At 41.2% G+C, this 17,745-nt stretch overlaps 1 protein-coding gene across 1 annotated transcript in view; it reads right to left on the bottom strand.

The window, feature by feature from the left end:
• Positions 1–3,183: 3,183 nt before the first annotated feature.
• Positions 3,184–17,745, bottom strand: part of LOC142466118 (vomeronasal type-2 receptor 26-like) — a 30,888-nt gene continuing 16,326 nt past the window's right edge. Inside the window, exons 5-10 of the mRNA XM_075570914.1 lie at positions 15,751–15,802; positions 10,337–10,396; positions 8,761–8,817; positions 7,735–7,962; positions 5,835–5,958; positions 3,184–4,091 (exon numbers count right to left, since the gene is read on the bottom strand). Coding sequence (XP_075427029.1) covers positions 3,184–4,091; positions 5,835–5,958; positions 7,735–7,962; positions 8,761–8,817; positions 10,337–10,396; positions 15,751–15,802 — 1,429 coding nt within the window. The remainder of the gene's footprint in view (positions 4,092–5,834; positions 5,959–7,734; positions 7,963–8,760; positions 8,818–10,336; positions 10,397–15,750; positions 15,803–17,745) is intronic.

Genomic DNA, 17,745 nt, shown 5'->3' with positions numbered 1-17,745 from the left:
GATCCGGCGAGTCTCAGTATTATGGAGCTTATGTCCAAGCTGGGAGGGGACAGTTTTAGGTCCCTTTATGTCAGGGAATCATTCTGTATCTCTAGCATGGGAACATTTGCACCTCTAGGTTTGAATGAGTGTGTAGATATAAGCACTCTGGTTTAAGTAAGTCTTTTCCCATTGTTGCTTTGTGCTCTGGACTCATTGTTCTTTTCATTGTGTCATCATCTTAGATGAAACATTTTTAGCATCCATCTTTGATCTCGTCATTCCCCTTTTTCATTAGTATATTTACTAATACAATTTATAGTCATTTTATTTATTTACAATTTTTATACTTTATATTCATTATATATGTTGCACACATTACTATATTAGCTTCCAGTTATCATATCTTAGTTATTTTCCTCAACTCACTATTCCACATCACTTTATTACTTTTTTCCTTCCTGATGAAGTCACGTAAGTGATGAAATGCGCAGGGTTACGTGCAGCGACGCCCTGAGCTTGCTGATATTTTAGGTGAACACTTTATATGGTGGACACTATGAAAGGTTGCATCCCAGCCTTTGTTTAAAGAAGCCGCAGCATCAGACCCTGGGAAGAATGGAAGAGGCTTTTGCTGTTCTCAGAACCTTCTTTTTATTAGGTATTCCACATTCAGGTGTACAACAACCAGTTCCCCCAGCGTGATGTCTCCATACAGAGAGTATCCAGCAATATCTGCATTAGAAAGTTTGCATCCTTTTACTGAAGTTCCACAGATATCCTCATATCACATAACAGCAACAAGGAGTGCAGAAAAAGAACAGCCTCCTATCACACAGCAACAACAAGGAGTGCAGCAGCCCCCAGGGAAGAAACCCCCTCCCTTTTATTACTGGTTAATTTGGACCAAACCAAATTAAGTATACCACACAGGGGAGTTGTCTCCCAAAACTTACACAATTAGCAAACATAATACACTTCATACAACATACAATTTTCTATAGCAAGCCCCCCAAAAAACAGTACCTTTTACAAACATCCCATGCATGTCTTTACTCTGTAAAATAAATGACATTCAGTATCACTTACTTTAATTCCCCCCCCCCATACCATGGTATAATCTACCCTAGATGGTATGCAGGAAGGAAACGCCCTTTTCCTTTATAACAGAGACTGCCCATGGCTGTGTAACATCAAACTGTGTTTAACACCAACCACACCTGCATTGTACTAACTGACCTCAGGACACCACATTAAAGGTTAGTAAAGTTTCAGGTAAAGGAAAAAAAAAAAAAGATTGCTGGGCCCAGCAAAAAAAAGACAGAAACAGAAAGAAAGAAAGATAAAGTGGTGCACTTGATGCCAGAAAGCAAACATGCATTTTAACTTCTACAAAAGTGCCAGACTACTGATTGCACAGTCTGTGTGTACTGTTGCTTAGCAACAGGGGGTATTTAAACCCATGCTACGGTTTAACCAATCATCTCCTGATGAAGTCACGTACTGTAAGTGATGAAATGCGCAGGGTTACGTGCCACGACGCCCTGAGCTTGCTGATACGGAGATGAACACTCTGTGTGGTGGACACTATATGAACCTTCTGGCGATTCTTCTCCCTCAGTAGAGACCTCACAGGCTTGTTCTGTGTGTGACCCGATACCTCTGCAGACACCATTGTCACTGCTGGCGAAGAAAAAAGCCTGAACTGTGTGGGACCTGCCTCGCTGACCTCCCCTGTGTCCGTGAGCCTGTTGACTTGTGCAGTAGAGTTGAACACTTTCATATGTGATCAATCCTGCTTCACTTGTGATGGAAAGTCCATAGGACGGTTTTATTTTTGATTAAATAATTTTTATACAACGTTACGATTTGGAGCTTGTGCATCTTGTTCTTTTTCAGATAATGTTAATTTTGGTTAACGTTGCGTTAAATTGTCTAAGGGAGCTTCATGCATCTTGGTGTTAGTGTGTCATCATTGCAGCCACATACACAGGTTACAAGTGTAACCACACAAGAGATAGCTATAAATCTTTATAGAATACAAATGAATTTACAGTACATTGTAAACATTTATACTTTAAGTATAGTTTATTTTTTTTATTTCCAAGTGCTCACAGACTACTGATAAAGCTGTACCTGAATAAATCACTGTAACGGGAGACCAGGACTAACGCACCAGGAATCAACTCGCCAGACAGAACTACAGAGTTAATAAAAGTGAATTTATTGGAAAATAATATCCACGACTGTCAGAGACATGAGACATACACTCACCCACTGGGATAACTGAGAAATACCCTGCAGGCCTAGGTGCGGGTAGCTCCATGAGGAGACTTTCCCCGTTCTGCTCCTACGCAGTGTCTACAGGAACTTGACTTCAGGCTCAGATCCGGCACTGGAACCCACTCTAACGTAGACACCGGCACAAATGCCTAAGTCTCTGACCTGGAACTCTACATAACAGGGACCTCCCCACCTCTTATACCCCATGGCACAACATGGATATATTTAGGCAGGGACATTGGCAGCTGCGTCCAATATTATTTAGCCCCCTGATTGGTGGGCTAACTGGAAAAGGTCAACCTGAACTAGCAACATTTCTCCTGAGTACAGGGTTAACCCCTAGTCCCTGAAGTGCTGGAACCGGGCTACTCAACACCTAGATATATTCATACAGTAGTGTGGACAGGTAGGGGTAAAGGCAGGCTTAACCTTTATTCAAAAGACCCAAATCTACCCGTATCGGCACAATCACTTCTAGAGAAAATGATCAACAGGATTTTTATTAGGTTCAGCTTCAACTTAAACTTCTCATGTCAAAAAAAGGTAATGGGGACACGTTATAAATAAAAGTTACTTTAACCTCCCATTTACAGGCAAATATCACAGATGTACATGACCTATAAATCAAAATATTTAAAGCAAACAATTGTAACACAACGTCATTGGTTTAACAGGATCAATTTCTCTTGGTTGAGTAACAGTTGCAGTAAACTGCATTAAAATACATTTCTCTCCTGCTAAATATCCTTATTGATGTTGATGTTTGCCTACAAACTTGGAACTCCAATGTGATAATGTTTTGATTTCCCCGTCTTTCTTTGTTCTGTACCCCAAAATGAAAATCTTAATAAAAAATCTGTGATAAATACAAAATACATTTCCATTACTACCTTTCAACACATATAAGTTGCAGCAATATTTTTAGATGTTAGCCTTTCTAAATAAATAACTTTTTGTGTTTAAATCAGGTCTCAGCAACATAATGTAGCATTTTGGAAAGAATATACAAGACAAAATTCCCGCACTTGATGCTAATATGGCAAAAATCTCTACAATAACCATGTTCTTCCCCATAACACTTAAATACGCTGGTATAACAGAGACCCACACACTGCAGAACACCAGCATGCTGAAGGTGATGTACTTGGCTTCATTAAAACTGTCAGGTAATTTCCTAGCTAGGATAGCTACAATGAAACTCGCAGCTGCAAGGAATCCCAGGTAACCCAGGACAGTGTAAAAGGCAACAACAGAGCCTTCATTACACTGAATAATGATCTTTCCAGGATAAGAGTGTGTGTTAAACTCCTGGAAGGGGGGAGAAATAGCCAACCAACTAACGCTAATTAAAACTTGAATAAACGAACACATAAAGACCACACAGTTGGATATTTTGACTCCCATCCATTTTCTCCAGGTGTTACCAGGTTTGGTGGCTTTGAAAGCAATGCAAACCATGATAGTCTTGGCCAGCACAGAAGAGACCGCTATGGAGAAGATAATTCCAAAAGAGGTTTGTCTCAGCCTGCAGGTTATATCCACAGGACGACCAAGGAACAAGAACACACAGAGGAAGCTCAGCATGATGGAGACGAGGAGGATTAAGCTGAGGTTGTGATTATTGGCTTTGACAATGGGAGTGTCCCGGAATAAAATGAAGATACGCAAGATAATGGCAGTTATAATAGAACATAAAACTGAAATAAAAGAGAAGATCGGAGCTATCGGATCCCTTTTGTAGGATAGAAATTCAGTGCTTTTCAGAACACATTTGTTCTTCTTCTCATTTGGCCACCGATCATCTGGACACTTCTGGCAAGATTCACTGTCTGTTGTAAAAGGTAAAAAAAGGAGGAACGTTAAAATGCATCTGTAATATTATTATATAAAAAATTTGGGGTGACCATCGGGCCTCAGATTTATCTTTATGGGTTGTTTTTTTATAGTTGGGCATTGTCCATTGGATTTCCTCCTAGAGACTTCAGCCCTGAATATGAGAATGGCCATAATTCTCAGTGTGGTAAGTAGCCCAATTTTTTTTACAGGTCATCATTTATTGCCAATGTGTGTATCTACTGTAGGTCCCCATTAAGAAGGTATAGGTATCCCCAGTGATAATCAATGGCTTTATGGTTGCAATGCTTTTTCTTTTTTTTTCTTATTTGGATTGGCCAAAATGAACCATTTGACTAATATGACTATTGGTCATTAGTCTAGAGGGGTGCAGAAGTTAGGTTTGTTGGGGGGTCTGGTAGTGTATGCGACAAGGGTGATGGTAGAGGTTAACCCCTTATTTGCCTTAATGGTAAAACTTTGCTAGCCATTGAGATAGCGAAGGGGTTAGGTAGTGTAGTTGAACATTAATATATTTGTAGGTGATAAAAAAATAATTATAAATATCTGGACTGGATATATGGCATTTAGTCAATTTGATGCCTATCGCAATATTTTTAAGTCGTGGTAAAGAAAAATGGTGTTGCGACGTTGATGTATTGCCCCATAAAAATAAAAATAATACATTTATATGGGAAATAATACTGAAGGTTGATGTATCCAGGCCATAGTGCTTCTAAATGTTAACCCCTTAGGCATCGTATACATGCCCCGCATCTCGTACTACTGACGATATCATTGTTTTCTTCCTCTAATCTCTATGCAGTGGAGAAAATACAAAGGACACAATGTAACATTGGTAGTGTAGGAACCTGATGAGGGGGTAGGAACCTGATGAGGGGGTAGGAACCTGATGAGGGGGTAGGAACCTGATGAGGGGGAAGGTACCTGATGAGGGGGTAGGAACCTGATGAGGGGGAAGGTACCTGATGAGGAGGTAGGAACCTGATGAGGGTGTAGGACCCTGATGAGGAGGTAGGAACCTGATGAGGGGGTAGGAACCTGATGAGGGGGAAGGTACCTGATGAGGGGGTAGGAACCTGAGGAGGGGGAAGGTACCTGATGAGGGAGAAGGTACCTGATGAGGGGTTAGGAACATGATGAGGGGGTAGGACCCTGATAAGGGGGTAGGAACCTGATGAGGGGCTAGGAACCTGATGAGGGGGTAGTACCCTGATGAGGGGGTAGGACCCTGATGAGGGGGTAGGAACCTGATGAGGGGGTATGAACCTTATGAGGGGGCAGGAACCTGATGAGGGGGAAGGTACCTTCACGTTGTTGAAGACTTGACAAATGTGGGACAAAATATTGAACTAGATGACCCATACTTATGAGAAGAAGAAAAACACATATAGACATTAACGAAATAATTTAACATATTGGATGTGCATTGGGACTCCTTTTTCTACCCTGGCCACAACATATGAATACTATTTTACTACTACAGATGCAGCAAACATTATTGCAGCCCATAGTGCACTGCAGCAGGACATACATGATGTGAAGAAGTGGCCATTGCTTTGAATCAGCGGCATGTGAGCAGGAGGTGCGGCTGTGGCACTATTCCACCCACGGATGTGCACCACGGTTTGCAATACCACTTGCTACATCTGTATATTCTACAGCAGAACCAGCTGCCTCCCCACATGCAGAATAAAGTACATAGAAAGCTTGTGCACCAGATTGATTGGAAATCTCTCCCATTGAGCATCTTATGCAGTCATAGCAGCAGGCTGGCTGTCCTCTCCGCGAGACTTTTCTATAGCCAGGAAAGCAGTTTTCCGAACATTGAGAGCGAGGAATCTGTAACAAATGTGAAAATAAACAAATGTTTTTCAAATACAATTAGACAATCAGAACATATTCCCAAATGCACAAGTCGATACTTATCTGTCTGTGTGTTTAGGAGCCTGTGCGAACAGCATCCTCTTCATTTCAAAATAACCAATGGGTTTGTGTTGGTATTTATCATTATTATTTTAGTAATAGAAACATGACTATATTTGAAGACGTGAACAATGGAATATACAGTACCTATGTTAGAACCCATCTAGCTATTACGTTTGTCTTGTCTAAGGATATATTTTTCTTATGGGTAGGAAATTAAATTGCACAGCCTAATGAATTTTAAGATTTACGATTGTATCTGCAATGATCTCAAGAGTGAGATCTATTCTTTGCTTTTCAGACATGTACAGTACTATGTATGATTCCAGGCTCTCCAGTCCATAAAACCAGGGTTATCCAGAGTTATGAGATTAAAGTAATGCAATGTTAATGCCACAAAGTGTAAACATTATGGGGATTAAAGTTAGTTAAACAAATATCCTAATATTAAAACAATGAACCAGGATGTGGAACTCTTTAGAGAGATATTATTAGGAATGAAGAGGTGACACCAATAGAGACCATTGATAAAAGCTCAAGTGCAGACTATTAAATAACTAGTAAATAGTGAGCATACTAAAGACACTAAAAGAGACAATGTTACATCTAGACATCAAACTAGAAAATATTTTAAATCCTCAGAAATAGAAAGCTTGAAAAGGTATTTTTATATAACTGATCTGTAAGACATTTACATGCAGTATTCTTTCTGCACATCAGCCCGACTCAGCATAGGGAGGTTCCTTGGGCTTGCTCCTTTATAGAAGGATTTGTGGCTCAGCATAGGGAGGTTCCTTGGGTTTGCTCCCTTATGGAAGGATTTGTGGCTCAGCATACTGTAAATCTTTGTTGACTGCGTAATCACTTTACCTTTTAATATTGTTTTATAATATTGTGTGTCATTACTATAAATGAAGAATAACTTTGTTGAAGGAGATTTTAATGAAATGATATCATTAACCCTTCCTGTGACTGTAAATGGAATATGATCACAGATTTGGTGAGAGCAGCTGCCAGGATATTGATAGAGAATGTGGTGATTTAGCATTGGCATTTATAGTTCCAAACTCCGGCATTCTCACAGTATAGTCGAATGATTGAATCATCTACATTGCATATCTCCAGCTTTTCTACTAGAAAGTTAGCAATAATCTGGACAGTTTCTAATCTTAATATATTTAACACACACACCAAACACGCACACGCACTCACACAAGCACACACACGTACACAGGCACACACATACACAGACACACACACACACACAAACACGCACACACACAGACACACACACACACACACAGAGACAAACACACACACACACAGGCACACACACACATACAACCCACACGCACAAGCACACACACGCGAACAGAGACACAGAGACACAGAGACACAGAGACACAGAGACACAGAGACAAACACACACACAGAGACAAACACACACACACAGAGACAAACAAACACACAGAGACAAACACACACACAGAGACAAACACACACACAGAGGCACACACTCACACAGAGGCTCACAATCACACTCACACTCACAATCAGACTCACACTCACACTTTCAACCACACACACACAACAAACAACATACACACTATAATATATCCTTATTACATACTAGGAGAACGGGGGAATTTCCTGAGTTGAAGATGGTTGGTTACTGTTTATGTGGTAACTGACCTGACTGAGGTTATGCTTCCACATGATGTCACTCTGATTGATGATGAGCTGCTCTCCTTCAGGAGCTGATGTATTGAAGCTTCCAACATGTCTCACCAAGAAGGTCCCATTGGCTAAAACAAACCGGTTTATAATGTGATACAGTGTGGCCATTTCTCCTTTCTCATTGAAATATACATCCTCCCCAGTGGGATCCTTGAATCGAACTCCTCGTATAAAGTTCTGTAACTATCAGATTGGTAGATTTGTTAATAACAGGTTCATTTATAAGTTGTTATAAACCCATCAGAAAACCCAATTCCTTCTGATTATTGTACTATAGGATATGAGAGAACAGCCTTGATGAAGAATGCAGCAAAGAAGACTTTATGGGGCTTGTTTTTGTAGCTTCGATAACCAACTCATCGAGGATTTTGAGCAACTATCGCAAAATTTTGCTCGGTACTTTAGCTATTCAATAAGCCTCAATGAGTTGGTGAAAGCATACGGGGAAGGCATATTTTGTGTGATTTCTGGCTCCTGGACAAACTTGCTGAAAGAAAGCTGCAAAACTGCAACAACTCGCATTTTTCTGAAGTCATGCTATTCTAGTAGCTCAGATGAGATAATTGGAGCTCTGGAATTGCGGGTTTATCAAAGATTCATCTCGCCGGCACTCGGGTGGCGAGATGGGATCTGAGAGAAGGACTTAGAATAAAAAATGCATTGTTCCTGCATCGGATTGAAGCCGGGAGTCTCCGGAGCTGATACCCATTAATACCGGCTCCGGAGACCCCCGGCTTCTATCCGATGCAATAAAAATGCATTTACAGGCTGCTTCATTATATTAGCGTGTAACTGCTAAGGCAATGAAGGGGTTAACTACTTGTGTCTGGTTTATTGTGGCTAGCGGGGGTGGGTGAAGGTGGTATTTGGCCCAAGGTGGGTGTTTAGGCATAGCGGGGGAGTTGCAGAAGGAACTAACCCCTTAATTACCTTAGCGGTTACTACCGGTAAGGTAATGAAGGGGTTAACCCCTCACGTTACCCACTCGGTAGGTATAAACACCCACCACAGGCCAAATACCACCTTCACCGATGCCCGCTGCCCACAATACACATAAAAACAAAATACAAACACAATACGAAGCAATACGCCTATTCATTGTAGAGAAAGGAAATACAAGGCGCGCTGTCCCAAAGGTTCATTAAATCCTTTAACCAATAATTGTTACAGTATCTCCCTGGAGCTCCTGTTCTCCGGTGATCAGCGGGGTCACTGAAGGAAACAGTCAAACAAAAAAAGGGTGTAAAAGAGGAAACAAAAACAGAATCAGTAACAGTATAATCCCATTTATGTAAAAAACACAGGTGATATTCACATCAATGAAAAATCACATAAAAAAATAATCACATGGTCCTCTGCTCATCAAACACAGAGGACATGATCCTGCAAAAACAGGGTCCTTCGAACTGAAGAGTCCCAGATCTAAATAATGGATTCAAACCTCTTTAGCAGATATTATGTGCAAAGAACTTAGCTTCTGGTCGGCGTCCTCGTGGGAGCAGGATGAATGGCAGCCATCCAATATCCATCACTGTGGTATCACGTGCTGCGCAATGATGTCACCACAACGAGTTTTGCGCCTTTTGCCTTGCTCGCAGTTAGTGTGTATAGCCAGGTATCTTCTCCGTGGAAGGTACCATGAACTTTCTGAACGTGGAGCGGTCAGGGTAAGCCTTCTGAAGCAGGCACCCTGCACCTAGTTGAGGCAAGAGTCTCCCCCCAGTCCTCCAGTTAAGTGTGTATTCTACTGTATTTTGTGTATCATTGGTATATCTGCTGGTCTCACTAGAATAAACCTCATTTTATTCCACTGCGCACCTTGTTCTGCCTGGTGATCTCGGAAGGTAAAAGTGTTAAAAGTACTGGTCTTCCGTGGCAGTAATTTTGCCCATTATTGTACTGTACTGTATGGTTGTCGGGGTAGAGGGGGTGCCCATTAATTCCCATTGAGTTTATCATTACTCCCATTGAGGGCATAGGTAACCACAATAGCAATGAATAGGTGTGTGCAAAGAACTTAGCTTCTAGTCGGCGTCCTCGTGGGATAACATAACTGCTAAATAAAAAACAAAGCACATAAATAAAAAGAAACACTTGTATACACTTGTATACTTAATTCACAGGGTGTTGAGGCTATCACACATTTTTTGCATTTATAATTGATAGTATCATTTTTATATTGAATCACAATTGTGTTTTATTTGAGGGTCAATTCTATCTCCAGACCACTGAGACGGCCATGGGGACACGTTTTGCACCAAATTATGCGGGCCTTTTTATGGAAAATGGGAGCTCGATTTCATCTGCAATATTAATGAATTTAACAAACACCTTAAATATTATCAAAGATATATAGATGATGTCTTGATTGTTTGGGCAGGGACTTTGGAAGATCTCAATTAATTTATCAGCTGTTTGAATCGAAATGGTAGAAATCTTGTACTGAGTTCTACAAACCACAGTACTGAGATTAACTTTTTGGATCTCAACTTGAAAATTGAGAACAACAATATCGTTACAAAATACATAGTTTAATCAAGTTGATGTAAACTCATACCTGGATTTCCAGAGCAGTCATTCCAAATGATGGTTGAACAACATCCCATATGGTCAAATGCTACGGGCCAGGAGAAATTGCTCCCAGGTATCAGATTTTGACGAACAATCTGGAGTTTTAGCCCAAAAATGTGCTGATTGGGGTTATGATTCAACACTTGTTAATAGGTCCATTCAGAAAAGCAAAGATTATCCTAGAGATCAACTGCTGATCCCCAAGAAACAAAAACCACAGTAAATGAGTTTGGTGATACACCATTATTCATTACAGGGTTTTGTAAGCAGGGTAAAAGAGTAATAAAGATCCTAAAGAAGCATTGGGGTGTCCTCCAAATGGACCCTATTCTGCAAGATAAAATCACAAGGAAACCTAAAATAGGATTTAGAAAAGCCAGAAACATTACAAACATTTTAGATCACAGTGCATTGAAAAGGGTAACCCTAAATGCACCTTTAAATGAGAACTTCCAATCTAAACCAGTGGGGAACTACATATGCGGAAAGTGTGTTATGTGCAAATACATGGCGCGTGATAGAAGCTTATGTGATGTTAGACTGGAAAATATCACAGTATTACACAATTTAATTGTCTGACAACGTTTGTTGTGTATATCATAGATTGTCCATGCAATTTATGGTATGTTGGTAAGACAATTAGGCCACTCAAAACAAGGATTGGTGAACATGTCAATTGAATAAAAAATGCCCAAAGTAATTTGGATAAAGATAAAAAAATTACATAACCTGGATGTTCCATTCCTGAAATAAAATTTGCCTTATCTATAACTGTATGACATCCAGATCCTGTGTTCAGAGTGTTTACTATTTCGCATTTTCTTTGCTGTCTATGTTAATGGAGATTAGTTCTGATATTGATTGATTATTATTTATCAAGATTTTATCAATTTTTTTATCACATCCTTTATTGTGGATGCTTTCATAATAATTATATTTTAATTTATTTTAGATTTATTCAATGGTTATATTTATTATTTTTTATATCTGTTTCATTATTCAATATAATATTTGTTGTATTATTAATTATTATTAGTTGAGTGTATTTGTGACAGTGCATATTCTATATATATATATATTTACTTATATATTCTATTGCAGGGGAGCGCAATTTTTTCCCCAACGCCCCCCTGCTGGCTGTTCCCTGCTCTCCACGCCCCCGCCCACCCCCCTTACCTCGGCTCCGGCGTTGGCGTCATGATGTCACATTGCCATGGCAATTTAAAGGGGGTTATACTGCACTCCACAATGATAAATTAATGTATACAGTTTACCGGTGCTGCTGGTTCAAGAAGGTACCTGTCAGGTATGTTCCAAGGCAATACTTAGGAAGGATCCAATGCTCCACATTTTTTTAAATAAAGTTAATTTATTGTGCTACACAACGTTTAGACCAATAGGTCTTTCTCAAGTGACTAGGCATGCACCAACTGAGGAAAACCCATGGCAACATGATGTCACATGACCTTGCGGCGTCATTTGACACTGAGTTGCCATGGCGACGCACCTCCAGGAACCACCGGTGCCAAGGTAAGTGCTGTTTACAGAGGCCTTCGCGCTTCCCAGGCACTTAATTTAAGTTCCTTCAGGAAGTGCATGGGGCCTCTGTAAACCCCGCGCCCCCCAGTTTGCATACCGCTGTTCTATTGTGTCATTTATATATATTTTTGTATAGTGTCAGCAATTATGTTTTGCTTTCATGTTTTTTTGCAATATTTGTATTGCTACATACATTGCTTTTCTTTTTATTTATGTGCTTTGTTTTTTGTTTAGTAGTTATGCTATGTTTCATGTACTATATGTATTGCCTTGTATGTAGCCTTAGTAATGCAATGTTCTGATTGGTTGGCTTATTAACAATATCCTGATGCGATCTGGATTGGCATGAAGGTTCGAGCCTTCTGGTATTTAAACCACGCCTTAAGATCTTTTAGACCAACCCCTGATGAAGCATCATGAAGGCGCAAAACACGCTGTGGTGACATCATTGCATTGGACGGCTGCCATTCATCCGCTCCCACAAGGATGTCTACTAGAAGCTAAGTTCTTTGCACACACCTATTCATTGCTATTGAGGTTACCTATGCCCTCAATGGGAGCAATGATAAGCTCAATGGGAATGAATGGGCACCCCCTCTACCCCCAACAACCATACAGTACAGCACAATACAATAATAGGCAAAATTACTGAATTAATGACATGGGAGACCAGTACTTTTAACACTTTTAACATTTTTACCTTCGTACTAGGCAGAACAAGGTACATAGTGAAATAAATTAGGTTTATTCTAGTGAGACCAGCAGATATACAAATTATACACAAAATAAAGTAGAATACACACTTAACTTGGGTGTGAGGGGAATCTATAGCCTCAATTGGGTGCAGGGTGCCTGCTTCGGAAGACTTACCCTGTCCGCTCCATGTCCAGAAACTTCACGGTACCTTCCTTGGGGAAGATACCTGGCTATTCCCGCTAACTGCGAGCAAGGCAAAAGCTGGAAATTGGCCGCAAATGCAGAACTTGGTCTCAACTAGGAAGGCTTCTCCGGCAACTCCGTGCTGAGTGCTTTGCTATTCGGAGCAAAGCACTTTTGAAAAACCTGCCAGCGCCTCACCGACCCAAGTTCCAAGACGGATCACGGGCATATCTCGAGAATCCATTTAGAGATTTGTTCGAATAACAGCCGCTGCATCTGTATCACAAAAGGAAACATCATGTTAACTATAATCTATCTCTAGAAGAGAAAAAGCTTCCAAAGGGATGGTGGACAACAAAGACTAGGGGCCTCATGCAGTAAGCAACGATAAGCCCTATCTCGCCAAAAAGCCTATTGATATTCAGTAAGCCCTGAGAAGTTGTCGAGAATAGGAAAACTCGCCTTTTTTTTTTGGCGGAATAAAAAATCCACTGACCGCTGAAGCCCTATATCGCCGCTCATCGCCAGTTTTTCAAACTCGCTGTATTCAATTTCCCCCGATCAGCATCTCACAGCGGATCACCGCTCAAAAATGGCGAATTTATCGCCAAATCTCCTCGGCACAAACAGTTTGCAAGAAGCTGGGGACGAGCGGCGAGGAGCGGCGAGACGAGACAGAAAAAATCAGGCCTTTATTTGATCATAGCTTTAAAGTATGGAGACTATGGAGCTGTGCCATATTATTTAGGATTTGTGATGCCGTGGCCTTAACCCTTTCCGGTCCAATATCGGAATACATCCGATAAAAAAATTTGCCACTTGCGGTCCAATGTTGGATCGGGAGGAGGAGGGAGGAGGGAGGAGGGGGGAAGTTGTGGAGTGAGGCACCGGCAGCAGCAAAAGTCCCCTGCATTCCCTTCTCTCAGCAGCCACACTGATCCCCCCTCCTCCCCCCCAGCCCTGCACGATCCGCCCCCCCCAAACCCTGCACCGATCCGCTCCCCACCCCACAGTGCCGCACCAATCCCCACAGGCAGACAAAGCAGCTGACATCGGAGGTAGGGGCGGGGTGTGTGTGAGCGAATTGTGCGGTGAGTGTGCACAGTGTGTGGTGAGTGTGCACTGTGAGTGTGTGCAGTGTGCTGTGAGTGTGCACAGTGTTTGCAGTGTGCTGTGAGTGTGTGTAGTGTGCTGTGAGTGTGCGCAGTGTGCTTTGAGTGTGCGCAGTGTACGCTGTGAGTGTGTGCAGTGTGTGCAGTGTGCGCAGTGTGCACTGTGCGCAGTGTGCAGTGTGTGCAGTGTGTGCAGTGTGTGCAGTGTGTGCAGTGTGTGCAGTGTGTGCAGTGTGTGCAGTGTACGCAGTGCGCACTGTGAGTGTGTGCAGTGTGTGTGCAGTAAAAAAAAGCTGTATGTGTTTTTTTTCCCAAAAAATAAATTAGACTTGCTGGCGCACTTAGTGAAAATTAATTGGACCGCAAAGGGTTAAAAAGAACTATTTTTAATCAATATAAGCGTTTCACTTATTGACCTAATAGTGTCCCGCACAAGTTATTAATGTGTTGAGATATGACTTGCTGATGTTATGATTCTTTACGTGGTACATTAATGTTTACGTTCGCAGGATAGTGCTATCGTTACCTCTTAAAGGTACAGTTCTTACAATAACAAAAATACATGCAGGCATACCCCGCATTAACGTATGCATATATACATACATACCCCGCGTTAACGTACGCAATGGGACCGGAGCAAGTATGTAAAGCGAAAATGTACTTAAAGTGAAGCACTCCCTTTTTCCAGTTATTGATGCACGTACTGCACTGCAATCATTATATACGTGCATAACTGGTGTAAATAATGCATGTGTAATAGGCTCTATAGTCTCCCCGCTTGCGCACAGCTTCGGTACAGGAAGGTAGCTGGTATTGCTGTTCAGGACGTGCTGACAGGCGCATGCGTGAGCTGCCGTTTTCCTATTGGTCGATATGTCCTTACTCGCGAGTGTACTTAAAGTGAGTGTCCTCAAACCGGGGTATGCCTGTATATATTAAACTTTGGCATAACTGTTATTACTATCACAAATAAGCAGGCCCTACTTTTGGCATGTCATTTGACAATGTTTTTAATGTATTACGCATTTTCAAAGTTACATCCCCTTCCTCTTCTGATTTGTTTTTTTTTCATCTCCACCCTCTCTCTATTAGGATACCAATTGTATCTAGTAACTGGCCACACATACAGATGCAAGGACTACATTTCCCACAATGCTGTGCAATAATGTGATGTAATAATCCTGATCAAGTGACTGATTACAGAACGGATCGCTCATCAGTGTACCAATTCTGTTTTAATTGTGCATATTTAATTTATGCACATAAATAATAATTTTTATTATAAAATTTTATAAACAAATAGAACATTTCAAAATCGGCTTTACAAATCAACATACGTAAATGATTTGGTAACAATGGTCACTAATTAAAAAAAAACTACCCCCATTGCTGACTGTTGCGTACGTTCCAATTATTATTGTTTTTTTTAAATGTAGTTATTAACCAAGGTATATGAAGATTGACGTCACGTGTAAAAAATATGTCATATTGTAATATATTTGAATAGCTAATTAATACATATTCAGATTTTCTAGACACACATTGAACTTACAGTATATATTACTGTTTTTTAATTACTTTTGTAACTAATTGAAATTAATTAAGACACGTGACCTACACACATACAGTAGCTACTTAAATTAAATTAATTGCACACTTACTTCGAGGTAGAGATGGCGTTTTCTGAGATGGAGATAGAGGAGATAATGTTGAGAAGGAGAAGACTAGTTTTGGAGGAGAGACAGGGGAGAGAGGAGATGAGAGGAGAGGGCGCGGATAGGAGAGGGCAAGGGAGAGGGAGAGGGGACAGGAGAGACGTGGTGCCCCGTCCATGTCTACATCGTGATTTAACTTGTTTGGACGGGCTTACGGATGAGGAGATAATTAGTCGATATCGCTTTAGCTGCGCAGCAATCTTATCTCTTTATGACAAGATAAGAGAAGATTTAGATTTTGTAACAGCCAGAGGTCGTGCAGTCCCTGGGCTTGTTAAAATGCTGTGCTCATTACATTTTCTTGCTTCTGCATCTTTTCAGACAACTGTGGGAACAATAGGCGGGGTCTCGCAGTCATCATTCTCGCGGGCCCTTAGCCAGTTTCTATGTGCACTAACTAGATGCGCTAGGCATTATATACATTTTCCTAGAGAGCAGACAGAGTGGCTGGAAATCAGGAATGGCTTTTACACCATAGCCGGGCTACCATGCGTGATGGGTGCAATCGATTGCACACATGTTGCTTTGACTCCACCGACTGTAGATGAGCATGTGTACCGTAATAGGAAACTGTAATGCTTGCGCTGCCCATGAGCAAGACTGGACCCCGGTACTGAGGTTTGGAAGTAGCAAACCACGCACCCACAACAGCGGGAGCTTGCCTGGCAGGTGGATTGTCAAATGTAGCCGGGTCTGGGTTGGAGAGAGTGGGTTATTCAATACTTGCCACGGTCTTGGAGTGGAGATTTCAGAGTAGTTAAAGTCTGTTAGCCATGGTCTGGGATTGGAGAGATCAGAATCATGGAAGTCCATATAGCCGTGGTCTGGGGTTGAAGAGGTTAGAATATTGAGGTCTGTATAGCCGTGGTCTGGGTTGGAGATTCCCACAAGGTCGAGGGCAAGCTAGGGTCAGTATCCAGAGAGATTCCAAGGTAATGCCGGGTCGGTACACGAAGGGTTAAACTGCAAGGTAAACACAAGGCAAGGAGCAGGTCACAATGGACATAGGCGCTCAAGGCTAGAGGAAGTTATGCTCAGCAATGACTGGGAGTGAGAGCAGGTGTACTTATGGGAAACAGGAACCAGTAGCTAGGGAGGTGGAGTAGAGGCACGGCCTCTGCGGAGGCAAGGATTGGCTGCAGGAGACAAGTGGGCTAATGAATACTTGGCACGTAGCTGGGGAGCGGTGCACGTCGTGATGTGTGCGTGCCACACATGAGAGAAGCGCGTCACATCTTAGGGGGCAGAGCTAAGCTACATGGCACACTAGAAGAGCTGCGCGTGCGTGCGCATGCGCTGGTGCCAGAGCGGAGGTCTGAGATGAGACAGATAAGGAGGGAACCCGTTGCAAAGAACGTGTTCCCCGATACCTTACAGAAGCACTTTCACTCCATGAATGTGCAGGTCGTATGCGATGCCTACATGAAAATTCTGAACGTGGTAGCCAGATTTCCAGGTTCCGGCCACGATTCCTCTATCCTGAGGAACTCATCTGTCTTCCATGCATTTGAAACAGGTCATTTTGGGCATGGTTGGCTGGTGTGTGAGTATAAATAATTCATTTCACTGTTAGGCAACATTTTGTGGTAATGTTGTTTGTTTTATAAGTTTAGTTATTTTAATTATCACATCCATTTTGTCAAATACTCAAAAGTACATAAATATTTTTTAAACTTAATTGTTAGAATGTAGATTAGATTTTTGTTAATAAAAAATCCATGTGTATTTGACATACAATACATCTGTTATGTTAAAAAATAAGATGAGCCATATTTGAATACTACCTATCTAACATCCAAACCTGCCATTTATTATTAAATTTACTATGGATGTTTAATGTCATTAAATAATATGATTTATTAAGGTTTCAAATACAGATATCTGAATGTTTTATGATCCTCTCAGATATGGATAAACACCTCATAAGTTAGATATACAATATGTTTGACATCATAGAACTAGTGTGTCTAAAACAATATATAAGTAGAAATATTTTTACATGGTACTATGTTTTTTAATTATTTGAATATGATGTTTTATAGGTGACCCAGGATATGGGCTCTGACCATGGCTCTTAATCCCACTGGCTAACCCTCAAGCCCCAGCAGAGGAAAGATATAATGTGGCACACGTAACCACTAGGTCTGTTA

The sequence above is a fragment of the Ascaphus truei genome, chromosome 1, assembly GCF_040206685.1.
Source record: "Ascaphus truei isolate aAscTru1 chromosome 1, aAscTru1.hap1, whole genome shotgun sequence".
Lineage (NCBI taxonomy): Eukaryota > Metazoa > Chordata > Amphibia > Anura > Ascaphidae > Ascaphus > Ascaphus truei.
Note: the sequence above shows the minus strand (reverse complement) of the source record. Positions and strands in the feature narration are given on the sequence as shown.